Source organism: Lontra canadensis, unplaced genomic scaffold, assembly GCF_010015895.1.
Source record: "Lontra canadensis isolate GAN:19392208 unplaced genomic scaffold, GSC_riverotter_1.0 scaffold2, whole genome shotgun sequence".
NCBI classification, from domain to species: Eukaryota; Metazoa; Chordata; class Mammalia; order Carnivora; family Mustelidae; genus Lontra; species Lontra canadensis.
Genome location: NW_022630996.1, coordinates 67,628,190 through 67,654,676, shown reverse-complemented (window position 1 = coordinate 67,654,676; position 26,487 = coordinate 67,628,190). Strand labels below are relative to the sequence as shown.

Below are 26,487 nucleotides of genomic sequence, written 5' to 3'. Positions count from 1 at the left end.
AAGGCATTTAAATAATGCAATGACTAAAAAGGCATTAGCTGAAAAAAAGAAAAAGAAAGAAAGAAACCCACAACTATGTGGTCAGCTGGTCTTGGTAAAGCAGGAAAGAACATCCCCTGGGAAAAAGTTTCCAATAAATGGTGTTGGGAAAACTGGATAGCAACATGCAAAAGAATCAAACTTGACCACTTTCTTGCAGCATACACAAAAATAAATTCAAAATGGATTAAAGACTTAAATGTGAGACCTGAAACCATAAAAATCCTAGAGGAAAACACAGGTAGTAAAAGATGTTAAAGATAACATCAGCTGTAGCAATTTCTTTCTAGGTATTTCTCCTCAGGCAAGGGAAACAAAAGCAAAAATAAACTATTAGGACTTCATCAAAATAAAAACTTTTGTACAGTGAAGGAAATAATCAACAAAACTAAAGGCAACCTACTGAATTTAAGAAGATATTTGCAAATGACATATCTGTTGAAGAGTTAGTGTCCAAAATAAGAACTTACAAAACTCAATACTCAAAAAAAGTGTTCAACCACTATATTGTACACCTGACACTAATATTCTACTGTATGTTAACAAACTGGAATTTAATTAAAAACTTTAGAGATTTTTATATTCCTTGTCCTCACAGAGCTAGGCTAATTATTACCAATACATGCCAGAGACCAAGCAAACAGTGCCCAGCACAGTGTAACTCTCAAATCTGATGTGGGGAATGAGACATGTGAAATCAAGGACTGCAGGAAGGTCAGACTCTGTTGACAGACAAGGACATTTCATGGCCCACGTAAGTTTCCAACATTAATTCTCTTCCCCTTTCCCAAGGACAAGAGATTTTGGTCATTTCCCACAGGATCTTCAGTGGGTATTTAACATCTTGAAAATTAAATGTGAACCTTCATTATATTTTCCTCTTATTGACAACAGCAAAAATAGAAAACCTAAATAATGAGGTTATCTCTACAGCCAAGTTTTCAAGATCACAACGAAGACAAATTTTCATTTGAATCTCTCTACCTCGTTGTTTAATTTTAAAATTTTGCAAGTTTCTCTCAGTGAAAGTTTATTCATTTCTACCTAAAAAAAAAAGTAGAGAAATAAATAGAAATGAAATGAACAGATCCAAAGAGGACTGGAGATGTGATTTTGAAACTTGACAGGATCATGTTAGGAGCCATCAGAAATGTCCTTCTTTAAAAAAAATAATTTTCAAGGGGTGCCTGGGTGGCTCAGTTGGTTAAGCCTCTGCCTTTGGCTCAGGTCATGATCGCAGGGTCCTGAGATCGAGCCCTGCAATGGGCTCTCTGCTCAGTGAGGAGCCTGCTTCCCCCTCTCTCTCTGCCTGCTTCTCTGCCTACTTGTGATCTCTCTCTCTGTCAAATCAATAAATAACATCTTTAAAAAAATAATTTTCAAGGAGAATTAACAGAGGGATGTCCCTATGCTTACAAATTAGGTTGGTTTGAATTGAGGCTCACAGACCTTATCCAGGGCCACCTGAACCACTGCTTCGCTTTCAGTGTCCAGGGCTGACGTGGCCTCATCCAGCAGGAGGATCTTGGGGTTTCGAACCAAGGCCCGAGCGATGGCGATCCTCTGCTTCTGTCCACCACTCAGCTGGGCCCCTCTCTCTCCAACCAGGGTGTCAAATTTCTACAACACAGAAAATAAAGTGGGGGGGGCAGTTAGCAAAACAACAAGCTGTCAGCTACATTTTAAGATGGGAAGTAATCCCATAAACAACCCACAGGCAATATGATCCAGTTCCTTTAAAACTCGGCAATAACCAACCCCAATTTTTATCAATATGCCTACTAGGAATTGATGGTGTTAGATCAAGCTTTAAAATCTGAAGTCATCGTGATTTCTCTTCTTAGGAGTTTCCTCTAATGCATAGTGGATTCCCAACTTCTTCTGCATTAGGCTGGCATTCCAATCTTTGAACCTCCAGCATGGCAGAGATCGAGAAGGACTTACATTGGGTAGTTTCATGATAAAGTCATAGGCGTTGGCTTCCTTAACAGCTTTCTCAATCTCTTCCATGGTGACATTCTCGCGGCCATAGCGAATGTTTTCAGCTATCGTGGTGGCAAACAGCACAGGTTCCTGACTCACCACACCAATAATTTCCCGAAGGTACCTTACATTGATGGCCCTAATGTCCTGTCCATCAATACAGACCTGAAATAAAAAGTAAGCGTGAGTTCCGTGCATTGCCAATTTGGAACATGAGATGTGCCCGGGGTAACCAGTGGTCGCCGAACCATCGCTTTTGGCACAAGCCACCTCACCGTGCCGTCTGTGGGGTCGTAGAGCCTTTGCATTAGCTGCACCGTTGTGCTTTTCCCGCAGCCGCTGTTCCCGACCAGCGCCACTGTCTGCCCGCTCTCCACCGTCAGGTTGAGGCCCTTCAAGATCTAACAGGGCAGAAGATCACAGGGGAAGGGAGGGAAAAATGAAACAAGATGAAACCAGAGAGGGAGACAGACCATAATAGACTCTTCATCCCAGGAACAAACTGAGGGTTGCTGGAGGGGAGGGGCGTGAGAGGGATGCGGTGGCTGGGTGATGGACACTGGGGAGGGTATGTGCTATGGTGAGAAAAAAATAAATTAAAAATAAAATAAAATAAAATAGGAGATGTCTTTAAAAATAACAAAAATAGGGGCACTTGGGTGGCTCAGTGGGTTAAAGTCTCTGCCTTTGGCTCAGGTCATGATCCCAGGGTCCTGGGATTGAGCCCTGCATCGGGCTCTGTGCCCAGCTGGGAGCCTGCTTCCTCCTCTCTCTCTCTCTCTCTCTCTGCCTGCCTCTCTGCCTACTTGTGATGTCTGTCTGTCAAATAAATGAATAAAATCTTTAAAAAATAATAATAATAAAAATAAATTAAAAAAAAAATCTAACAGGACAAATGAGAAATAAACATAAGGGCAATGCACAGATCCCGGGACTGTGAACTGACAGTTCAAGTCAAAACTAGGGGCACATATACATTTAAAAAAAAAGTCACTAAAATAAAGTATCAGAAACCCTTCCTCCAATCCATGGTAGAATCACTGATGAATCAGGTATCACCGTACCTTAACTTCCTTTCGAGATGGGTAACTGAAGTGAACATTTTTGAATTCCAAATTTCCCTTAATATTATCTGGTTTATGTCCATTCTTTGAATAGCTGTCAATGCTTGGCTTCTAAACAGAACACAGTTTCAGAAGATGACTAGGTTACACCGGCTTTCTTTAGTGACATTTGTGGAGAGTGGGATAAAGCAATAAAGAAACTGACTTTTAATTAGAGAAACTTTGGCATGGATAAATGGCTAGCCCAGACTTACATTGTCAATTATCTTGAAGATTTCGTAAGCGGCTCCTCTTGCATTTGCAAATGCTTCAATGCTTGGAGATGCCTGTCCGATACTAAAAGCCCCGATTAATACAGAAAAGAAGACCTGAGGGATGTGAAGGAAAATCATCAAGTTACTTAGCATTTATTACAATTTTGTGCATACATCTTTCTTCTAACATAGTTAATTATTATTATTATTATTATTATTATTATTATCACTTGCTAATTCACTTTTAAAGTGGCAAGCCAACTTAGAGAGTCCTGGGTGTTAAAAACATTTTAAAAGTTTAAATCTTTTTGATTGACAATACAGGATTAGTCTACTTGCTCAGTGAAGCAATGGGACAAGTTCCATGGAACAAGAATATAATAGAATATATATTTATTTAATGGCTAGTTATTTGGGTTTAGATCATCAGCAGGGCATAAAACAAACAAACATCAAAATGAGTGTCAGGAAACCAAGGTCCAAATTCTGGATAAGCCCTAACTGGCTGTATGTCTTCAGGGAATTCTCCTAGTGTCTCCAGGCTTTGATTTCTTCATTTGCCAAACTAGGCAGGACTCCATCTGTTTTCCTGACCTGGAAACCTTAGAGTGAAACGGTACATACAAAAATATGTTGTAAATGAGAAAGCACACACCTAGAGCATTATATCTTGATCAGGTTGTCTTCTTTCCTTCTACCAGGTTGTGTACTCTCTGAGGTCTGATAAATAGTTTTTTTTTTTTTTCATTTTGCCCAAATGAAGTTGTTTTTCTTCAGGGTTACAGAGAACTAATATCACTATTCATTTCTTTCTAAATCACACAGGAATTACCCATAATTTATACAGAAGAAATTTTGCTAAGCGATTCTTCATTCATTTTCTTAGTTGGAACTTACAACTACATTCAAAGTTATGGCAAAGTATTCCTGCCATTTCCTTTTGGCAAAAGAGGTAGCAGAAACTTGAAAAGTCTACGTGGCTACCCCCAAGTCATACAGTTAATAAGTGGCTGGAATTTGAGCCAAGTCAGCCTGATTTCAAATCCCAAGCTCTTACTCATATTCTGCATGCTTCCAGTTTGTGAAGCAGTTCTGGGATCAGTGAAAACAAAAATTGAAACTGCGTATCTACATCACAAGGAAGTAGAACACATCTCTTATTCCAACCTGGGCTCACCAATAGCATTACTATCTTAATGAAGGCTTTTGGTAAAAGCCATTCTTAAGTAAATAGCCTTGCACATTTTGGACAACACATTTATTATAGCCACATTACAAACCTGGTTCCTAAAAAAGGGAAGTGTTTTAAGGGACTCAACAAAATATGGTCACCAACAATATACTTGTGTTCAGCCTATGACAAAGGAATTGAGTGACTCTTCTAACAGTATGTACTTTCTTAGATCATGATACAGATTGAGCTTGGTTTATTAACTCTTTCACCATTTTTAAATAAAAGAGCATAGCTCAAATGACAAGCTTTCTGTGCTTCTGTAAATTTCTATAAGGCAGAGAACCTCCAAATAGAATATCCTTCAAGGAAGAGTAATAATATTTCCATAACTTTCCAAGGATGGATGAGCTGTCATTCAAAAGAATTTGAAAAACAGACAAATGGTGTATTTTGCCATTTGTCATTGTGAATAGTCAATCAGAAAATAAAAAATGAAATGCTTACCATTGAGCCTGCCACAAAGAAATCATCTCAACAAATGAGAGTTCATGCTATAGAGATTAGTGACGTTAACATTATTTAGGCTACAAGACAAACTGTGCAAGGGATCTGCAAAAAAGACACTCAATACATGTAATTTCCTTTCCACTTTTTAATCTAGTAGTACATAGCTCTTTGTATTATTCAATAGTTCTTCAATACCTATTCTCTAACATCACTCAAGCCAACACCACTCAACTTCATTGAAATTTTTACAGGAGACTCATTTCTTAAAATAACATCACTTACAGTGAGTACTTTTCCAATAGTATATTCACGGGAGAGGACCAAGGAGGTCCCATACCAGAATGCCAGAGCATATGATGCATAGATCAACAGGAAAGCAGCACCAATAGAAATGTTGGCCGTGATAGCTTTCTTGATCCCAATTCTTTTAGCTTCTTCTAAGTTTTTGTTGTACCTGGGAGAAGTAACAAAAACTATCACATCTACTCATAAATCATATGAAATGAGCCAAGACAGCATGATGGTTATTAAGTACTTAGAATGTGCCCAACCCTGTGGGAGGTGCTTAACATGTATTTTCTCCTTTTGTTCATGCATTGACCCTATGGTGTTAGCACTACTATAATCCCTTCTCATAGAAGAGTAAATTTAGGCTTACTTATCTACAGAGACTAAATAACCTGGAGGAAAGTATTCTAAATTTCTTCCCTGGCCTCAGCAATAGTGAAATATGCGAAATAATGTTTAGTAAACTTCCAGAACTTGTACTGTTCCATAGGCAAGACAAAAGAGAAGCTACAAAAATGTGTTTTCCCTTTAAAATCTGCATGCCTTTTAAGTTTAATAATAAAAAGCAGATGTAAGGCTAGAAAGTGCTCAACACAAAGCCTATAAATCACTGAATGTTTAAAGAAACGTAAGGAAGATTCTTTTTTCTTTTTTTTTTTAATGTGGGCCCCATTAGTTTATCTCCATGTCTCTTAAGAAGAATCTTTGTAAATATAGAATCAAGGTAAAATTATTAGAGAAATAGGACAGATTATAACTGAGTCTTAAACCTGTCTTTATCCTCTTAATCACATCTCACTGGGAACTTAGACCATTGCCTTGTGGAAAGAGGAAGTTCATAACTGTAGAAAGAACTTACTTCCATATAAAATTAGTATTTTGAGGTCTTTGACCTATAAAAGCATGATTATACAAATGTGTAGTATTATATTATTTTTGTTGGAGGATTCACTCCCTGAGTTGGAATGTACAACAGAGATCGAGTTCTGTTCAGGTCAAGGCATGCACTCTTTCTTGCCTTGGTGACTTTTTTTAGCTAGTTACTTTACCAGTTCAAAGCCTGCCAAATGAAACGTAATGACTACTATACCCACTAACAGACCAAATTTAAACAGAACTTTAAAGTGATAAAATAGTAACACACTATTAGAATTTCTCTCTGTAAAAGCATGTATTCCTAACTTGCCAGTTATAATCTTAGTGTAAAAAAATTATTTTTGACTAAGGTGTTTCAATGGTTGATTATTTCCCACTTTTTGAGTTGACCTGAGGCAAAAGGTATAAGGAGACATCAACAATAAGTAATTACAAATAAGGAACTTTAATGCATATGACTCACCTTTACTGTTGGTTCTTGTTAATTCTTTAATGCATAAGACTCACACCTTTATTGTTAGTTCTTGTTAATTATTTTTCTATTAGTTCTTGCTTACCGAGACTAATGCAGAACTCATTTCACTGATATGTTGTTGTACCATGCAGCCAGAAGAAACAGTTTCAGAGGAAGAAGCAACAAGGAAGAAAATAATTTAGATACAAGAGAAGATAAATGAGAAAAGGAAGAAGGTAAGGAGGAAGGAGACATCAACGATAACTACTTTTATACAGACTTTTTGATTTAGGTTTTGATAAAAATACCACACTACAAAACCAGATATTAAAATCACCTACCCATTAAAAGTGTTAGTATGAGAATGGTAATTAAAGTCACAGTTCCTAAAATGGAATACATAACACAAGCACTGATATTTAGGGAAAAAATTCTTATATATTTTGAAAAATATTTATCAGTGATACAAACAACCACTCATAAGAGCAAAAAACAATTTTAGTTAAGCAGATAAATCAATACAAAGATGTAAGATATACACAAGGGAGAAAAATATCATTTTAAAATCAAAGAGAATAAAGCTATTCTTATACTATGGAATTGAACTCATTTTAAATTCTGGTTAGATTTCCATTCCAAGAGAGCCAGCTTCCTCCTACACCTGTTAATTGTAAGAGAAAGTCAGACTAAGACCTTAATTACTTGTCCATGCAAAAGGAGAGAAAGAGAGGGAAAGAACTAAAAAGAAAACTGAAGGCTTGCATTTGGCCTAAGAATAATTTTAGCAATCCTGCTTCCAAATTACATCTGAAATCTAGGTATCTGTGCCCCCTCTCCTGCCTGTAGTCCATGTCAGGCCACTGTAAAAGACTTTTCAGTCAGGCTACAACAGCAGCCTTTCCACCGGTCTCCTTGCCATATATATATATATTTTTATATATATATATATATATATTTTTAACTGCTCTCCTACATTCACCAAACCAATCACAGATAGAAATGATCTTAAAACATCATTCCTTTGTTTAAGACCCTCAACCACTTCCCTGTGCCCTTGGAGTCAAATCCTAACTCTTTCATGGCCCCCACTGCCTTCAACAGCCTCTCTTCTCCATCTCTCCTCACTCAACTTAGCTCCAGGCATACAAGCCTTATGGTATTTTCTAGAACATACCAAAGTTTGCCACCTCTGGAAATTTGGAAGACTTTTTCATCCCTAATCCCACCAGGGTAGGCTCTTCTTCTTCCTTCAAGTCTCAGCCTAGATGAAACCTTGTCAGAGAGATCTCCCCATCTGCCATATTTAAAGTAAAATTTCTGGGGCACCTGGGTGGCTCAGTGGGTTAAGCCTCTTCCTTCGGCTCAGGTCATGATCTCAGGGTCCTGAGATCAAATCCCACATTGGGCTCTCTGCTCAGCAGGGAGCCTGCTTCCTCCTCTCTCTCTGCCTGCCTCTCTGCCTACGTGTGATTTCTCTCTGTCAAATAAATAAAAATCTTAAAAAAATTAAACAACAACAAAAAATAAAGTAAAATTTCCCTCCTCACCCTTATCAGCATACTACTTGATTCTTTCATTGCACATTTTAAAAAGCTGATAATTTCATTAATTTCTTGAGTGATTTCTTTCTTATCTTCCTTTCTACTTTCCTCTCCTCCCTTTTTCTCCAACTTATTCTTTGGACTAAGGATCCTTAGAGGGAAAAGTTCTTCTATTTTCAATTAACTATTGAAAACCCAGAGTATAGTACAGTACATGTAGTAGACACTGGCCCCATCTGCTGAATGAATGAACTTCTAAGACATGGCCAAATAGAAAAAAAATGAGGCCAGCATGTCATAGTCCTGAATCTACTCTTACTTTAAAGACAAAACTGATTTCCAATTTGCCAGGGTAGAATATCCTTTCAAAGACATATCCCAATAACTAATATCTTCTGAAGAAATGATGCCACACATGAAATCAATCTCGGAATACAGTTAGATGTGCCCATTTGCTTAGTCTTTTTTTTTTTTTAATATATATCTCCGAGACATGTTTTTTTGTTTTTTAAGATTTATTTATTTATTTGACAGAGAGAGATCACAAGTAGGCAGAGAGGCAGGCAGAGAGAGAGGAATCAGGCTCCCCGCTGAGCAGAGAGCCTGTTGTGGGGCTCCATCCCAAGACCCTGGGATCATGACCCGAGCCAAAGGCAGAGGTTTTAACCCACTGAGCCACCCAGGTGCCCCTCATTTGCTTGTTCTTAGAATAAAAATTTAATCCCCGAATAAAAATTTAATCCCCATCTTCTTCAGGAAAAAAAAAAAAAAAAGCCTTCACTCATTTAAACTTTTACTGAACTAAAATGATCAGATTTATGTAATTTCTGAAGCCTGGACTTAACTTCCATGATGTCTTTTCCCTCCTTACTAATGTTATATCCCATACATAATAATAATTTTTATTGCTAATAATAATCTCCTTTTAAAATTATCATATTCATCAAATTTAGGACATCATTAATTGGGAGGAGTTAGTGTTATTCTATTATTTTATGTAGCATTAAGGAATTTAGTAGGACACTCCATCTCCAGCTGGGACCCAAAGGGCTATAGCCTCAGTATAATAAGCGCATACCCCAGGGAGAGTGACTGCAGGGGAACTCGTACATCTCAACCCTGGCTTCAAGTAAAGGGAGGAGAAAACAACTCCCTGAGAATCTGAACCACAGATGATACTCACGCAGGTCTGAACTATAAATTCACACTCCTGGTGTGGTTCAAAAACTGCTAGGCAAAGAATTTCATGTCAGGTGGTCTCAGGTCAATACCATCCCCAGGGAATGGCAGAAGCAAATGCAAATCCTGCCAATAAGAATCGATTTCAACCCAGATCCATGGCAATTCTAAGATGGCACTGATTGTAGGATTTATCTTAATTTCAGCATCATGAGAGAAAAATGTGCATCTTAGAATCAATGGAATTCTGTTTATTATCTTATCATTCATTGCTGGTTTCACAGGATTTTTCTCTGAATTGTGATTAGATGCCCAGAGATCTCACTGAGCATTGTTACGCTGCAGAATCTACTGGAATTTCTGTGCATACAATCATACCACCTGTGAATAATGACAATTTTCCTTCTTGTTTTCCAACCCTTCTAGCTTTTCTTTTTTATTTTTTGAAAAAGATTTTATTTATTACTTATTTGACAGAGACAGAAAGAAAGAGGGAACACAAGCAGGGGGAGAAGCAGGCTTCCCACCGAGGAGGGAGCCCCATGTGGGGCTTGATCCCAGGACTCTGGGATCAGGACCTGAGCCAAAGGCAGACGCTCAACCAACTAAGCCCCCTCTCTTCAGATTGCCTAAGTCTTCCACCTTTTTTGTTTTATTTTTATTACTCTTACTCTTATTTGTTCCAGTGGTTGTTATCTACTGGATAACACTAAACAGAAAAAAATGCTAGCAGATATACCCATTTCATTCATTATTTTAAGGAATGCTTTGCACGTTGCACCTTAAGTATGATGTTCCCTTATGTATCTCTGATTTATACTCTATATTAAGAAAATTCTTACTTCTAGCTTTGAGTTTTTGTCATAAATCATATGTAATTAATGCTTTTCCCCCACCCATCAATACAAAACATTTCTTCCTTTCAATCTCTTAATGTGCTTAACTATATTAATAGATTTCCTGATGTTAAACCATTTTTGCACTCATGGGAGAAAGCTAATAAGTTCAAGATTTTTTTTTAATCTTATGATATTTTCACATGGATTTGTTTAGCTAATAATTTATGTAAACCCTTTGCATCTATGTTTTAGGTAAAACTGCTTAATAATTTTCCTTTCTCATATATCTGCCTGATTGTGGCTTCAAAGTTACACTGGCCTCATAAGATGAATTCACAACTTTCTCTCTATATATATTTTTCCCATTCTCTGAAACAATTTCTATAACATAGCTTTCTCTCTTTCTTGAAGTTTTGGGAGAACTTGTCTGTAAAATTATGTGGACTTTGTGGGTTTTGCTGTGCATATAAGGGCAGAACATGGAACTTTGGATTCAATTCTTCTAGTGACTGTAGGTCTACTCAAGTTTTCTTCCTCCAAAGTAAGAGTTTAAGCCTATTTTTTTTAGGATATTATCTATTTCATTAGGGTTTTAAAATTTATTGGTATAAACCCGTACTTCTTAAAAATAGTTTTTTTTAAATCTGTAGCAATTTGTCCTTATTCATTCTTTAATTCTTGATTAAATTTGCAAAATACTTGGTTATTTTTCTTTTTGAAGAATTGGTTTAGGGATTTGTCAAGTCTTCTGCTTTCTTACATTTATTTTCTATTCAGTTATTTATTATTCCCTCCTTATACTTTTTTTATTCCGCTGTTCTTTTTCTAAATTCTTATTTTGGATGCTTAATTAATTTTCAGCAATTTTTCATTTCTTTACTGGACACCCTAATGGTTTCATTGGACTAAGATTCATTTTTAATGTGAAATCCTCAGTTTTGGAGAGAGCGCACTCTGTCATTCACAGTTTAATAAATTCAGGCCCTAAGTGTACCTGAGGGTGAGGCCAGAGGTTTTCATTTCTATAAGGAAATCAGAAACTAGGCAGAAGTAGAAAAGTTTAATTTGTCACCCGATGTTGGTGGATATAGTCTTTCTCTGGTCTACATTTCCACTGAGAAAAACTGGAAAAGAATCTGGGGTCAAAACTTCATTATCTGTTTGCTCAAAGATTAACTATTCAGAGAAGACTTCTCTGAATCACCTCTCTAAATAGTACCCTCTATGACTCTAAAAGAATATTTTATATCCCCAAATAACATTTGCCCAGCTGGTATATTAGATAGTTTGTTATTTGCGGTTGTCTTTACCCTTCCCCTCCCCCCCTTGAAAGAATTTAACTTCCAAAGAGGAAGGACTATATTTGATTGGATGTTTGCCTGATCCTTAAGCAAGATTTCTCATTTTATTTGTCAGAAATATTTTAAGGCAAAAGCAAGAAACTGACAGAGAACATAGTTATTACTCTCCTTTGAACTATGGAGCTTAGCCATCACAAATTATTCTCAGAGGACACCTTTGTGGGTATGAAATATATCATATGAACAGAAGTATACTAAAAACACACAGGTACAGTATAAAAAATAATTATGCAGTGAACACCATGTCACTCAGTTGACCAAAACTGAGGTCAAGAAATAGAATACTACCACAACTACAGAAACGCCCACTATGTGCCTCACTCTTATTACCCACACCTCCTCTCCCCAAGGGTAACTATCATTCTGACTTATCAAAATGTCCTTGTTTTCCTTATGGCTCTACCAACAATGTATAATGTTCCAAACAATATAGTTTAGTGTTTCCTAATATCCAAATACTCGTATATTCATAACATTAAAATACTATATCAGATTATAACATATATTCAATTATCACATATATTCAATAAAGTCTGTCACTGTTTAGAAATCAATGGATCTGATGAATATTACATATTTCCCTAAATTAACCACTGATACTCTCAGAAATTTAATAAAAGGGGACAGTTCTAAAAAAAAATACTAAGCAACACATAATAAAGATTTTGAATTGTTGTACAGATGTGCTTTTTAGTTATATTTTTGTCTTCCAAATCATGGAGCACAACCCTACTGATGAGGAGCCCCAGCAAGAGGAGAAAAAAACCACAGAATAAAATGTATCCTTAAAGGGGCGCCTGGGTGACTCAGTTGGTTAACCATCTGCCTTTGGCTCAGGTCATGATCTCGGGGTTCTGGGATCAAGCCCCACATCGGACTATCCACTCAGCAGGGAGTCTGCTTCTCTCTTCCATTCTACTTCTGTGTGCTCTCTCTTTCTCTCTCAAATAAATAAATAAAATCTTTGAAAAAATTGTATCCCCAAAGGTAGTGATCCGAAGGGGCATGTGCACCCTAACATTTATAGCATCAATGTCCACAACAGCTAAACTATGGAAAAAGCCTAGATGTCCATCAACAGATGAATGTATAAAGAAGATGTGGTATAGATATACAATGGAATACTATGCAGCCATCAAAAGAAATGAAATCATGCCATTTGCAATGAGGTAGATGGAACTAGAGGCTATCACGTTAAGCAAAATAAGTCAATCAGAGAAAGATGATTATCAATATGATCTCACTGATATAAGGAATTTGAGAAACAAGACAGAGGATCATAGGGGAAGGGGGGGAATGAAACAAGATGAAACCAGAGAGGGAGACAAGCCATAAGAGACTCTTAATCTCAGGAAACAAACTGTGGGTTGCTGGAGGAGAGGAGGGTGGAAGGGATGGGGTGGCTGGGTGATGGACATGTGGAGGGTATGTGCTATGGTGAGTGCTGTGAATTGTATAAGACTGATGAATCACAGACTGTACCCCTGAAACACGTAATATATTTTAAGTTTTTTAAAAAGTAACAAAAAATAATTTTAAAAAAAGTAACCCTTGATCTTATACAAAATGTTCATTTAGTGTTAGAGAACCAAGAATTGACTTAATGGGGAAAAATTATCATCAGATATCAAATATGTTTCAGCCTTAAGAAACTATTTTATTAACAAGTCAGGAAATAACAGATGTTGGCGAGGATGTGGAGAAAGGGGAACCCCCCTACACTATTGGTGGGAATAAGCTGGTAAAGCCACTCTGGAAAACATGGAGGTTCCTCAAAAAGTTAAAAATAGAGCTACCCCATGACCCAGCATTCGAACTACTGGGTATTTTCCCTAAAGATACAAATGTAGTGATCTGAAGGGGCACATGCACCCAAATGTTTATAGCAGCAATGTCCACAATAGCCAAACTATGGAAAGAACCTAGATGTCCATCAACAGATGAATGGATAAAGAAGAAGTTTTATATATATATATATACACATACAAACATACACATATACACATACATATACAATATTTATATATATTATAGATATACACATACATACATATATATGTATGTGTATATACACACACACACACACATACACAGAAGAAGTGATACACACACACACACACACAGGAATACTATGCAGTCATCAAAAGAAATGAAATCTTGCCATTTGCAATGACATGGTTGGAACTAGAGGGTATTATGCTGAGCAAAACAAGTCAATCAGAGAAAGACAATTATCATATGATCTCCCTGATATGAGAAATTTGAGAGGCAGGGTGGGAGGTTGTGGGGGGTAGGAAAGGAAAAAATAAAACAAGATGGGATCAGGAAGGAGACAACCATAAGAAACTCTTAATCTCAAAAACAAACTGAGGGTTGCTGGGGGTTGGGGGGGTAGGGAGAAGGTGGCTGGGTTATGGACACTGGGGAGGGTATGTGCTATGATGAGTACTATGAAATGTTTAAGCCTGATGATTCACAGACCTGTACCCTAGGGCAAATAATACATTATATGTTAATAAAAATAACTAAAAAAAGAAACTATTTTATTTTCACTACCCATCTAGAACATTCTAGTAAATCTTTTGAATTAGCAAATATAAGAAGAGTACAACTAAAATTACAACTTTTCCAGAATATTAGCTAAGCTGTATAATATCCTGGAAGCTACTTAAAAATACACATACACACACACACACACACCCTTATTCTTAATACTGTCAATTTGAAGGCCATATATGATGAAACAATTTAAAATTACTAGCAACTTAAAATAAAAAACTCAAACCTTTCAAGTTCTTTCTTTTGTCCTCCAAAAGCAATCACAGTTCTGATGGCTGCTAAGACCTCTTCAGCTACTGCTCCAGCTTTTGCATATGCCAAGAGTTCTTTATCAGTAAACGAAGACAGTATCTGTTGAAAAATGCAATTTCAGATCATTTAAAATTTTTAAAAATTTTTTATCTTTTGTAAAATAAAAACAAGTGTATACACCAATGATCCGTGTATGTTAACATATGTATAGAATAAAGTCTGCCTTTCATTCATCTCTGGTCATGATGTTCTAAGTACACATATTCACACTGTTAGCACTTCAAATTCTTTCTGGACTGAGATGGTATGCAATATTTAAACATTTTTATTTCCTCACCAACTACCTCATGGATCTTCATCTGAAGAAATAAAACTGGGGCTTTGGGGAGATCTTCAAGTTCAGAAAAGGAGGTATATAGGAGAATCATAAACAAAATGAGAAAAAAGGCATTAACTACATAAAGGAAAGACAGTATGAGCTGAACACAGCAATTGCTAATTGCTCTCTGGATTGGAAGTGTCAAGGTGGGAGATCAGAAAAATGCAGAGGATCAAGCACAGAGTGGTACTTGGATTTCAAGAAGGTTTCCCGGGGGGCCAGAGGAAGGAAAGAGTTCCCCTTTGCTGGTGCTCTTGAGCAAAACAGTGTCCTCAGCCACCAGGGAGATCTTTATTTTATGCTCACTCCATGATCCTTCTGCTCGGTTCCTGAGCATTTATTCTGTGGAACAGTCCTGTGTGGATTCTATACACGGGATCTCATTTACTCTTCTCAGCTGCACAGTGAGGTAGGTATTATTTTTCCCCACTCTGTATATAAGGAAATGAAGAGGCGAAAAAGTTAAACTAATTTGCTACTGAGTGAGATAGCTAAGATTCAAAGCTGAGTCCATATGGCGGCAAAGCCTGCATTAACAGACAGGAAGGAGCGTGAACTTCTCTTGATCTTCAACCAGGCACTGAGGTATGAATGTGCTCCTGGAGGGCCCTGTTGTGAAAATGGGATCAACTAGCACAGGCAAAGGACTCTGTTACTATTGGTCCCTGGAATGCCCATGTCAAGTCACACACTGAAGGGTTACATGCAAGCGATTAGTAATAAAGTTTGAATTAAACAGTATTACACTTTTTTTAAAAAAAGATTTTATTTATTTAATGGACAGAGATCACACACAGGCAGAGAGGCAGGAGGAAGCAGGCTCCCCGCTGAGCAAAGAGCCCTATGCAGGGCTAGATCCCAGGACCCTGGGATCATGCCTGAGCTGAAGGCAGAGGCTTTAACCCACTGAGCCACCCAGGCACCCAGTGTCACACTCTTTCAATAGGTAATTTAGAGGCATTTGCAGACTCATTTATACAAGGAGTATCAGTAAAAAGCACAAAGTTGTTTTGATTTTAACAGCACTTCTTCTTTTGCTGTGTGTTAACGTAAAAGGAGCTGTGACAGATTTAAGAATGAAACTCATGATGTTGAGTTAACAAATGTGTGACTACTGTGAGGAAACTGTGGTTAATCTGATTGCCTTAGGAGCCTGTTATGCAGAAGTTGACAGACCACTGGTAAGACCAGCTGAGATGAGAGCAACTCGGGAAGAATTCTTACAGGAGGCACAAAAGAGGTCAAAAGTGAAAAAAGGAACCTCTTTGATAATGCACCCCGCAGTCTCCCCACCTCCACCCCCGTCATTCTCAGGCTGACATTTAATGAACACGTGTCCCATGAGAAGGCAGGATTCCTGAATGCACATGCTTGAAAAGGAGGACACTTCTCCTTTTCCTTAGATCCATTCAGCTTATTCCATCTAGCCTATGTACCCTGAGATATCTTAACCTTAAATACACCCCAAGACAGCCCTTCAGGGAGGCAGATTTGAGAAATTTTCACCTCCTTGTTTGGCATCCTGTAATAAAACCCTTTCTCTCTGCCACAAAAGTGGTGTCCGTGTTTGGCATGCAGGACATCAGGCAAAGACCCTCGCCCAGTAAGAAAAATAGGTGGGTGAAGGCAATGAGCATTTATTAATCATGTTCTCTGTGCAAATATGGTGCCACACGTACCTTCCTTTAGCACCCAAAGCAATAACCTAGTTATGCACTAGACCTGCCTGATGTCTCAAAACAACTCAAAGGAAGCAGAATTTGCCACCCCAAATGTGCCCTTTTGGCATATTATTTTCTTGGACTGAAGGCTTAGACCAGTTTTAATTTAGGGTTAGTTTCAATACTCCTTCCACCTGCTTCTCTTTCTCCTCTTCTTTTGAGACTCCACTGGTGACAAATGTTGGAATTTCTGCTATTGTTCCACAGGTCCCTGAAGCTCTTTTCATTTTCTGTTTCAGAGTTCAGTGAATTCCACAGTTCTCTCTCCAGGTACAGATTCTCTTCTAAGTGGTCTATCATGACCACTCAGGGAGACCGAGACCATCCACCACGACCCCAAGTTTTGCTGTTGTATCCTTCTGTTTTCTCATTTTATTTCATCTTGTTTTTAGACGCTGATATTGCCTATTTTTCTTTTATTTCGAGAGAATGTGTAATTGATTCATGAAGCATTTTTATGGTGGCTGTTTCAAAAATCCATGTCTAATAATTCTAATATGTGATTTATCTCAGTGTGTCAGTTCATTGTTTTTTGTTTCTTGGTTTTTTTTTTTTTTTTTTTTTTTTTTCTCATTGAAGCTGTGCTTTTCTTGGTTCTTTGTATGGCAAGTGATATTTTACTGTATCCTGGACATTTTGTCTGGTATGTTAGAAGAAAAGGTCCTGTTTAAATCTTTAATTTTTAACAAGTGGTTACCTTGTATGGGCTTAGCCTGAAATTCCTGGCCTACTTTTGTGAGCTGTGTTTCCAGTGGCAGTTTCCTGTTCAGAGGCTTTGTGTGTTATTTTGGTTAGCATAGTGTATCTCAAGCTGCTAGTACTCCTAATGGCCTCTGTTTCTGCCACCTGAGGGAGTGGAAATGCATTCTGGAAGGTTAGACTACTGGCCATCTCTCTCAATGGAGGCAGTGTGTGGTGGTTCCCCTTGCCTGTGCCCTCTAGCTGCTGCCCTTTCTCTGGGTGGAGAGCACACTCGTCTGAGGCTGCTTACTGGACAAGAAACCTTGCTGTGACTGGGTTCCTTCCTGTTCCTCCTTCCGACCCTTGTTAGAGAGCAGAGCCTCGGCCTCACAGGGACAAAGAGGCTTCCAGACTGGGCCACATTTCTTTTTTATCATGACTGCTAACCAGAGAACTTATGAAATTAGTTTGAAAGCACACCAAAACTTCATGGCAGAGTGAGGATTAAAACTGAGGTCTCCAGCAATAAGCCTGTGGCTCCTTTTATTAAATAAATAGTATCTGAAGCAATACATAGTTACTAAAAGATTAACTTTCTGTTTTCCTAACTAGAACAGACATCAATACATATTAAATAGTTCTTTAATAAATACTGACATGAAGAGTTTGTCACCTGACTTGCTTGATGTTCCAGTATACAGAAAAAATCAATTAACACACAAGATTTTGCCAAGTATTTCAGCTAATAGAGAAATGCTGTTTAACCACCAAGATTATCATTTACACGTTGTTGCTCTCAGCAAATTAACCAAGTCCTCAGAACCTCAATTTCTTCCTGTGTTAAATAATACCTACATTTCAGAAGGATAATACATACTTTCCTGACATATTAGATGCTCAATAAATGGTAGTTACTGTTTATAATATCAAAATAATATACATCCTACAGGGTAAAATTTTTACAACTTAATATTTACCATCTGATTTATTTTATGTTAGGCTTGACTACGGTTGGCCCACCAGTAACTTATGTTTTGGCCAAATGAGTTTGTAGTGCTTTCTCTAAGTTGTGATAAACGCAACAGAAACTACAAACTTGACCAATCTCTACTGCCATGCGCTCTTACATCAAATCAATTTAAAATGAATACTGCACCCAGCCTTGAAAGGGAAAATAAGTTTTATAAGATCATCAGAGACCTGCATGCAGAGGTGGGGAGGGCCAATGATACTCCTTTGCCTTTGTGATTGGGAGTAAAAACTGAAGGCTTGGATATACATGCACAGGGACTAGAAAGTATCTATTTCTTCAAAATTTTCATACCAATAGATTTAAATATGTTAAACACTAGAGAACCATTTATAACACTGACAGAACCGTTAAATCAATTTACAAATTAAATGAAACCTAAAAAAACCTTAAAATCAATGTTAGTTGAATGGGACATATATGTTGTTCAGTGAACTTAAATCTCCGTGAATATGGGATTTTCTACAAAGCACACAGTTCTTTAAGAGTTGAGTGTGCCTGAATGTCTGGGTGGCTCAGTCAGTTAAGCATCAGCCTTTGCTCAGATCATGATCCCGGGGTCCTGGAGTTGAGTCCCACATCGGGCTCCTTGCTCAGCAAGGAGTCTGCTTCTCCCTCTGCCTGCTACTCCCCCTGCTTGTGCTCTCCCCCTTCTCTCTTTCTCTGACACAGAAATAAATAAAAATTCTTAAAAAAAAAAAAAAAAAGAGAGTTGGGTGTGCCTTCGGGCCCCTGGGTGGCTCAGTTAGCAAAATGCCTGCCTTTTGCTAGGTCATGATCCCAGAGTCCTGAGACTGAGCCCCCCGTGGGTCTCACTGCTCAGCAGAGAACCCATTTCTCCCTCTCCCTCTACCCCTATTCCACTGCCCCTCTCCCCTGCTTGTACTCTCTCTCTCAAGGAAATACATAAAATGTTAAAAAAAAAAAAAGAGTCGAGCATGCCTTTTATATGAAGTCAGGCGATGAGATATGAGAGCTACTTCTTTCTAGCTCAACCCTTTCTCAAATAACCACATGATCCAGGACACCATGGAGTCCAGACAGGGGTAGGACTTAGGGAGTTGACAGGCACTTATTCCCACTGATTTTGAACAAAGGATTTATGCCTGGGTGGCTCAGTCATTAAGCAGCTACCTTCAGCTAGGGTCATGATCCGAGTGTCCTGGGATGGAGCCCCTCATCAGACTCTCTACTTGGTGGAAGCCCGCTTCTCCCTCTCCCACTTCCCCTGCTTGTGTTCCCTCTCTTGCTGTGTCTCTCTCTTCAAATAAATAAATAAATTCTTTAAAAACAAATAAATAAATAAAACCAAGTATTAAGGTGCTCCTACAGTCTCTGGAAAATTTGGACCACATCCCCAGGGAGGACCTTATGGAGCTGACCAGCTGACGATGGGGCTTTGCTGCAGTTTTCCTGGACATTTCCCTAAATAGCTTATTTTAACAAATAAATCAACACACACCTAGTTAAAGTTCCAAACAGACCCCACTGTCCAAAGAGGAACTCTACAGAGGACAGACCTATGAGAAAAAGCAGCCAAAACACAACAGCAGTGCACACAGCATACACCACAAACACCTCCTAATGCACCAGACCCTGGACAGTGTATGATCGCTTCTTAATAGAGCATTACTCTCAGGAACAGGAAACCTACAAAGTGACAAGATGGAAGAACTCTCCCCAGAAGATCAAGAAGAAACCAGAGCCAGGGAGTTTCTCAGAACAGATGTAAGCAATCTATCTGAACAAGAATTTAGAAAAATAGACATAGGAATACTAGCTGGGGGGTGCCTGGGTGGCTCAGTGGGTTAAAACCTCTGCCTTCGGCTCAGGTCATGATCTCAGGGTCCTGGGATCGAGCCCCACATCGGGCTCTCTGTTCAGCGGGGAGCCTGTTTCCGCCTCTCCCTCTGCCTGCCTCTCTGCCAACTTGTGATCTCTGTCTGTCATATAAATAAATAAAATCTTAAAAAAAAGAATACTAGCTAGGCTTGAAAGAAGTATAGAGGACACCATAGAAACACTTGCTGCAGAGATGAAAGACCTAAAAATGAGTCAGACCAAAATAAAAAATGCTGCAATAAATATTAGAGCAGCAACAAATGACCCAAAATTTTTTTAAAAACGTGGTAGAACAGATCAATGAAATTAGAAGCTGGTTCTTTGAAAGAATTAACAAAATTGATAAATTTTTTGATAGATTATCAAAAAGAAAAGAGAAAGGACAAACAAATAAAATTACAAATGAGAGAGGAGAGATCACAACCAACACTGCAGAAATACAAACAATTTCAAAGAATATTATGAGCATCTCTATGCCAACAAATTGGACAATCAGGAAGAGATAGAAAAATTCCTAGAAACATACCAACTACCAAAACTGAAACAGGAAGAAATACAAAACTTGAACAGACCCATAACCAGCAAAGAAACTGAATCAGTAATCAAAAATCCCTATGACCCTGCAATTGCACTACTGGGTATTTACCCCAAAGATACAGATGTAGTGAAAAGAAGGGCCATCTATACCCCAAGGTTTGTAGCAGCAATGGCCACGGTCGCCAAACTATGGAAAGAACCAAGATGCCCTTTAATGGACGAATGGGTAAGGAAGATGTGGTCCATATACAGTATGGAGTATTATGCCTCCATCAGAAAGGATGAATACCCAACTTTTGTAGCAACATGGACGGGACTGGAAGAGATTATGCTGAGTGAAATAAGTCAAGCAAAGAGAGTCAATTATCATATGGTTTCACTTATTTGTGGAGCATAACAAATAGCATGGAGGACAAGGGGAGTTAGAGAGGAGAAGGGAGTTGGGGGAAATTGGAAGGGGAGGTGAACCATGAGAGACTATGGACTCTGAAAAACAATCTGAGGGGTTTGAAGCGGCGGGGGGTGGGAGGTTGGGGGAACCAGGTGGTGGGTATTAGAGAGGGCACAGATTGCATGGAGCACTGGGTGTGGTGCAAAAACAAGGAATACTGTTAGGCTGAAAAAAAAATTTTTAAAAATTTAAAAAATTTAAAAGAAGAGAGATTCTTCAAATATAAGATCACTATTATAAAAGAAAAAAAAAAATCCCCCAAAAAACAAGAGTCTAGGAGGCTGACTAAATATTTAAAGAAGAGTTAATACTTATCCTTCTGAAACTGTTCCAAAATAATAGAAATGGAAGGAAAACTTCCAAACTCATTCTATGAGGCCAGCATTACCTTGATTCCAAAACCAAAGATCCCACTAAATAGGAGAATTACAGACCAATATCCCTGATGAACATGGATACAAGAATTCTCAACAAGATATTAGCATACTGGATTCAACAGTACAATGAAAGAATTATTCCCCACAATCAAGTGAGATTTATTCCTGGGCTTCAGGGATAGTTCAATATCTGCAAATCAATCAATATGAAAGACCACATGAATATTAGAAAGGATCTGAAGGAAAAAGTGAAACAAGATGGGATCAGGAGGGAGAAAAACCATAAGAGACTCTTAATCTCACAAAACAAACTGAGGGTTGCCAGGGGAGGGGGGAAGGAGAGGGTGGTTGGGTTATGGACACTGGGGAAGGTATGTGCTGTGGTGAGTGCTGTGAAGTGTGTAAACCTGGTGATTCACAGACCTGTACCCCTGGGGCTAATAAGACATTATATGTTAGTAAAAAATAAAAAAATTTAAAATTAAAAAATCAAAAAAATATTAGAAAGGATCCTTTCAATAAGTACAGAAAACACATTTGACAAAATACAGCATCCTTTCTTGATAAAAACCCTCAAGAAAGTGGGGATAGAAGAACATACCATGACATCAGAAAGGCCATATATGAAAGACCCACAGCTAATATCATCATCAATGGGGAAAAACCAGAAAAACTGGGAGCTTTTCCTCTAAGATAAGGAACACAACAGGGATGTCCACTCTCACCACTATTGTTCAACATAGTACTGGAAGTCCTAGCCTCAACAATCTATAACAAAAAGAAATAAAAGGGATCCAAATTGGCCAGGAAGAGGTCAAGCTTTCATTATTCATAGATGACTATGATTTTCTCTGTAGAAAACCCAAAAGACTCCACCAAAAAATTGCTAAAACTGACACACAAATTCAGCCAATTTGCAGGATATAAAATCAACATACAGAAATCTGTTGCATTTCTATACATAAATAGTGAAGCAGTAGAAAGAGAAATCAAGGTATCAATCCCATTTACAATTGCACAAAAAAACATAAGATACCTAGGAATAAATCTAATCAAAGAGGTAAAACATATGTACTGAAAACTATAGAACACCTATGAAAGAAATTGAAGACACAAAGAAATGGAAAAACATTCCAGGCTCAGGGATTGGAAGAACAAATATTGTTATAATGTCTGTATTACCCAAAGCAATCTTCACATTGAATGCAATCCTGATCAAAATACCAAAATGCCACCAGTGTTTTTCACAGAACTAGAATAAACAATCCTTAAATTTGTATGAAACCAAAAAAGACCCTGAGTAGGCAATGGAATGTTGAAAAAGAAAAGAAAAGCAGGAGGCATTACAATCCCAGGCTTCAAGCTCTTTACAAAGCTGTAATCATCAAGACAGCATGGCACTGGCACAAGAACAGACACATAGATCAATGGAACATAACAGAGACTCCAGAAATGGACCCTCAACTCTATGGTCAAGTGATCCTCAACAAAGCAGGAAAGAATATCCAATGGAAAAAAAAAAGTTTCTTAAACAAACAGTGTTAGGAAAATTGGACAGCCATGTGCAGAAGAATGGAACTGGACCATTTCCTTATGTCACACATGAAAATAGACTCAAAATGGATGAAAGACCCAAATGTGAGACATGGATCCTTCCAAATCCTCAAGGAGAACACAGGCAGCAAACTGACCTTGGCTGCAGCAACTTCGTATTAGACATGTCTCTGGAGGCAAGGGAAACAAAAGCAAAAATGAAGTACTGGGACTTCATCAAGATAATAAGCTTCTACACAGTGAAGGAAAAAAATCAACAAAACTAAAAGGGAGACTCTGGAATGGGAGAAGACATTTACAAATGACATGTCAGATAAAGGGCTAGTATCCAAATCTATAAAGAGCTCATGAAAATGAACAACCAAAAAATAAATAATCCAGCTAAGAAGAGGACAGAAGACATGAAAAGATATTTTTCCAAAGAAGACATACAAGTGGCTAAAAGACACATGAAAAAATACTCAGCATCACTCATCACTAGGGAAATGCAAGTCCAAAACCACAATGAGATACTATTGGTCAGAATGGCTAAAATTAACAACTCAGGAAACAACAGACATTGGCAAAGATGTAGAGAAAGGAGAACACTTTTGAGCTGTTGGTGGGAGTGCAAACTGGTGCAACAACTCTAGAAGACAGTGTGGAGGTTCCTCAAAAATTTAAAAATAGTACTATCCCATGATCCAGCAATTGCACTACTAACTAGGTACTCAAAGGGTACAAAAATACTGATTTGAAGGGAGCATATGCACCCCAATGTTTACAGCAGCACTATCAACAACAGCCTAATTATAAAGAGCCCAAATGTCCATCTACTGATGAATGGATAAAGAATTGGTGTGTTTCTGTGTGTGTGAGTGTATACATATATACATACACTGGAATATTACTCAACCACCAAAAAGAACAAAATCTTGCCATTTGCAATGACGTGGATAGAGCCAGAGTGTATTATGCTAAGAGAAATAAATCAGTCAAAGAAAGACAAATATCATATGATTTCACTCACATATGGAATTTAGGAAACAAAATAAATGAATATAGGGGAAGGGAAGGAAAAATAAAATAAAAACAAAGAGGGAGACAAATCATAAGGGACTTAACTGTAGAGAACAAATAGAGAGTTGCTGGAGGGGAGGGGAGGGAGGGATGCACTAAATGGGTGATGGGCATTAATAAGGCCACTTGTGGTATAAGTGATAAATCACTAAATTCTACTCCTGAAACCAATACTACACTATATGTTAACTAACTTGAACTTAAATTAAAAAAAATAAAATAAAATAAAACCAAGTATCAAGTATATAGTCTGGGTCACTATATGATAGAAAAACAGTCTTCCACCATGGGGGGAGGTGTAGTGGGGACAGTATAAAATCTGGATTTACACGCTTTACTCACCTTTGCCCAGATAGCAGCTGACAGTCCAAGAACAGGACTGATGGCCAAGATCACAAGGGTTAGCTTCCAACCACGTGTAAACCCCACTATAAAACCGATGAAAAAGGTTGCTATTGACTGAAAGAACATTCCAATTTTGTCACCAATTCCTTCGTTGATTTTGGAGACATCACTAAAAGAACAGACAGTGTTAGAAGTAAACACAAGAATTGCGAATTAGAACTGAATCCATTTTGCTGTCATGTTCTGAGCGTGGGGCAATTGGTTTCCATCCAGGATTCTGCTCAGAAACTTCCTCAGAAAACATCATGTTGTTGCTCTCCTGCACTGCTCTCAGATGACTTTCTGAGTCTGGCAGGTCTCCCTCATTCATTGCTAGTCATGCAAATGCCCTCATGCCCTGCCAGGGTGGTAGGGACCAAAGGATGTATGAGGTATGGTTGCTGCTCAGAAGGAATTCAGTCTCATAATGACTTCTGAGTTATGCACGGATATCTCTGAACAGATCTGACAACCTCTCTTTTCATTTAAGGAGGAATAAGAACCATGTCTGAGTTAAATGTAAGAGCGGGTACTTACTCCGTGAGCCGGGTGTTAAGCTCCCCCACGTCATGTACATCAAACCAGCCAATCTCCTGTCGCATGATAGCGTGAAAAAACTGTTTCCTAATCGTGAGTATCTGTCTTCCAGCAGCCAGGCACCAGAAGGACACCTGGATGTAAGCAGCCACCAGCACTCCAGCCCCGATCCCACTGTAATAATAGGCATACCTGCAAAGCAACGAGAACTCTCCACAGACACAGTTTTCCAATCGCCACGGCTGTCCCCACAGACCACTCGTACATATGTTTTCATTCACTTAGCTGCCTTACCATCCTTAAATTAGAAGGGGTAGTGACAGGCAGAATTGGTGGGTGGCCTCCAACTGCATCTACACCAGTAGAGTGGGGTTGTGGCTTCTGCTTTGGCTCAAACCCCAGCCCTTCACTTCACTGCTCTATCATCCTGGGCAAGTGGCTTGACCTTCCTAAAGCTCAGTCTTTTAATCTCTTATCTGCAGTGAAATGCAGATAAGAGTAGGAAGGCAGCAGTGCGTGCCATGCACTTCCGCCAGTGCTGGGCACCCAGTAAGCTTCAGAGGATATGCCAGTTACTAGGAAAGGCTCATGTGATGCCTTGAAGCATCAGAGCATGGAGTAAGACCTACCGCTGTATTCCTGTCTACTCAGATTGCCTCGGGATGGGTTGATGAGCTCTTTGAGGTGTTTCTGCACATTGGAGAATAGAAACAAGTGACAGAACCTGTCAGAAAGTGGAGCCCAGAGATGGAAATGGTCCCCTGGCCTTCTGGGAGAACACAGAAGTCAAATAAAAAGTATTTTTACATCATCTGCCCAACTAGCCTTTGTGAGTTACCCTAAAATGCTTAATGAATCAAGTAGCATGCTTCGAACAATAAAAAATTTGACCATCTTCTACACCAGACCCTTGACCATCTAGAAATGGTGAACTTATGTTTCTTTGCTCAGAGTCTTTATTTGTTTAAAAAAAGCAAACAAGTCTTGCACCTTACTAAGCGAGTTCATTTTTAGGTTAAAGACAAATATTCTGAAATGAAATATGGGCTTCCAATATTCCTATCTTTACAAGTTCATTACTTGCCACCCTCCAATAAAAAGGCTGCTATGAGCCACACAGAAGTTGTAAAAATGATTATGTAACAACATAATCACGGAGATTACTATTCGCAAAAGGGTGTTCAGCCAGCAGGCATCTTGGTAAACACATCTCCCCCAGGTTATCCCTTGTGATTACAAAGTATTTATCTGGGAGGAGGTAATGAGAATACTAAATTATAGTTAACAGACAACTCAATAATTAATTATTATCTAAGTGTTAAGCAACAGAGAAAGAAATGGCTCAAAAGAAACCCCACTTAGCAAGCAGAATGCTTAAGAAGGAGTTAATGTATTCTAAACCATCAGTCCACATTAATTTAAAGAAAATATATTTATATTTAAGTATTTGTAAGATTATCACAAGACACTTCCATCTCAAGATAAAAAATGCCTCTCCATAGGAATATTTTCTTCTCATCTTTCAAAATATGATCAAGAATCTCTATTTTCTTCAAATCTAACAG

General features: G+C 38.3%; 1 protein-coding gene across 2 annotated transcripts in view; it reads right to left on the bottom strand.

The window, feature by feature from the left end:
- LOC116878485 (ATP-dependent translocase ABCB1) overlaps window positions 1-26,487 on the bottom strand; it is a 189,677-nt gene that overhangs the window by 136,918 nt on the left and 26,272 nt on the right. The window contains exons 4-12 of one of the 2 annotated variants that reach the window (XM_032876100.1): window positions 24,923-25,114; window positions 24,344-24,515; window positions 14,345-14,469; window positions 5,304-5,475; window positions 3,341-3,454; window positions 3,087-3,197; window positions 2,298-2,423; window positions 1,984-2,187; window positions 1,489-1,659 (exon numbers count right to left, since the gene is read on the bottom strand). In XM_032876100.1, the coding sequence (XP_032731991.1) occupies window positions 1,489-1,659; window positions 1,984-2,187; window positions 2,298-2,423; window positions 3,087-3,197; window positions 3,341-3,454; window positions 5,304-5,475; window positions 14,345-14,469; window positions 24,344-24,515; window positions 24,923-25,114 (1,387 nt within the window). The remainder of the gene's footprint in view (window positions 1-1,488; window positions 1,660-1,983; window positions 2,188-2,297; window positions 2,424-3,086; window positions 3,198-3,340; window positions 3,455-5,303; window positions 5,476-14,344; window positions 14,470-24,343; window positions 24,516-24,922; window positions 25,115-26,487) is intronic. The other variant, XM_032876047.1, reaches the window with a different exon arrangement.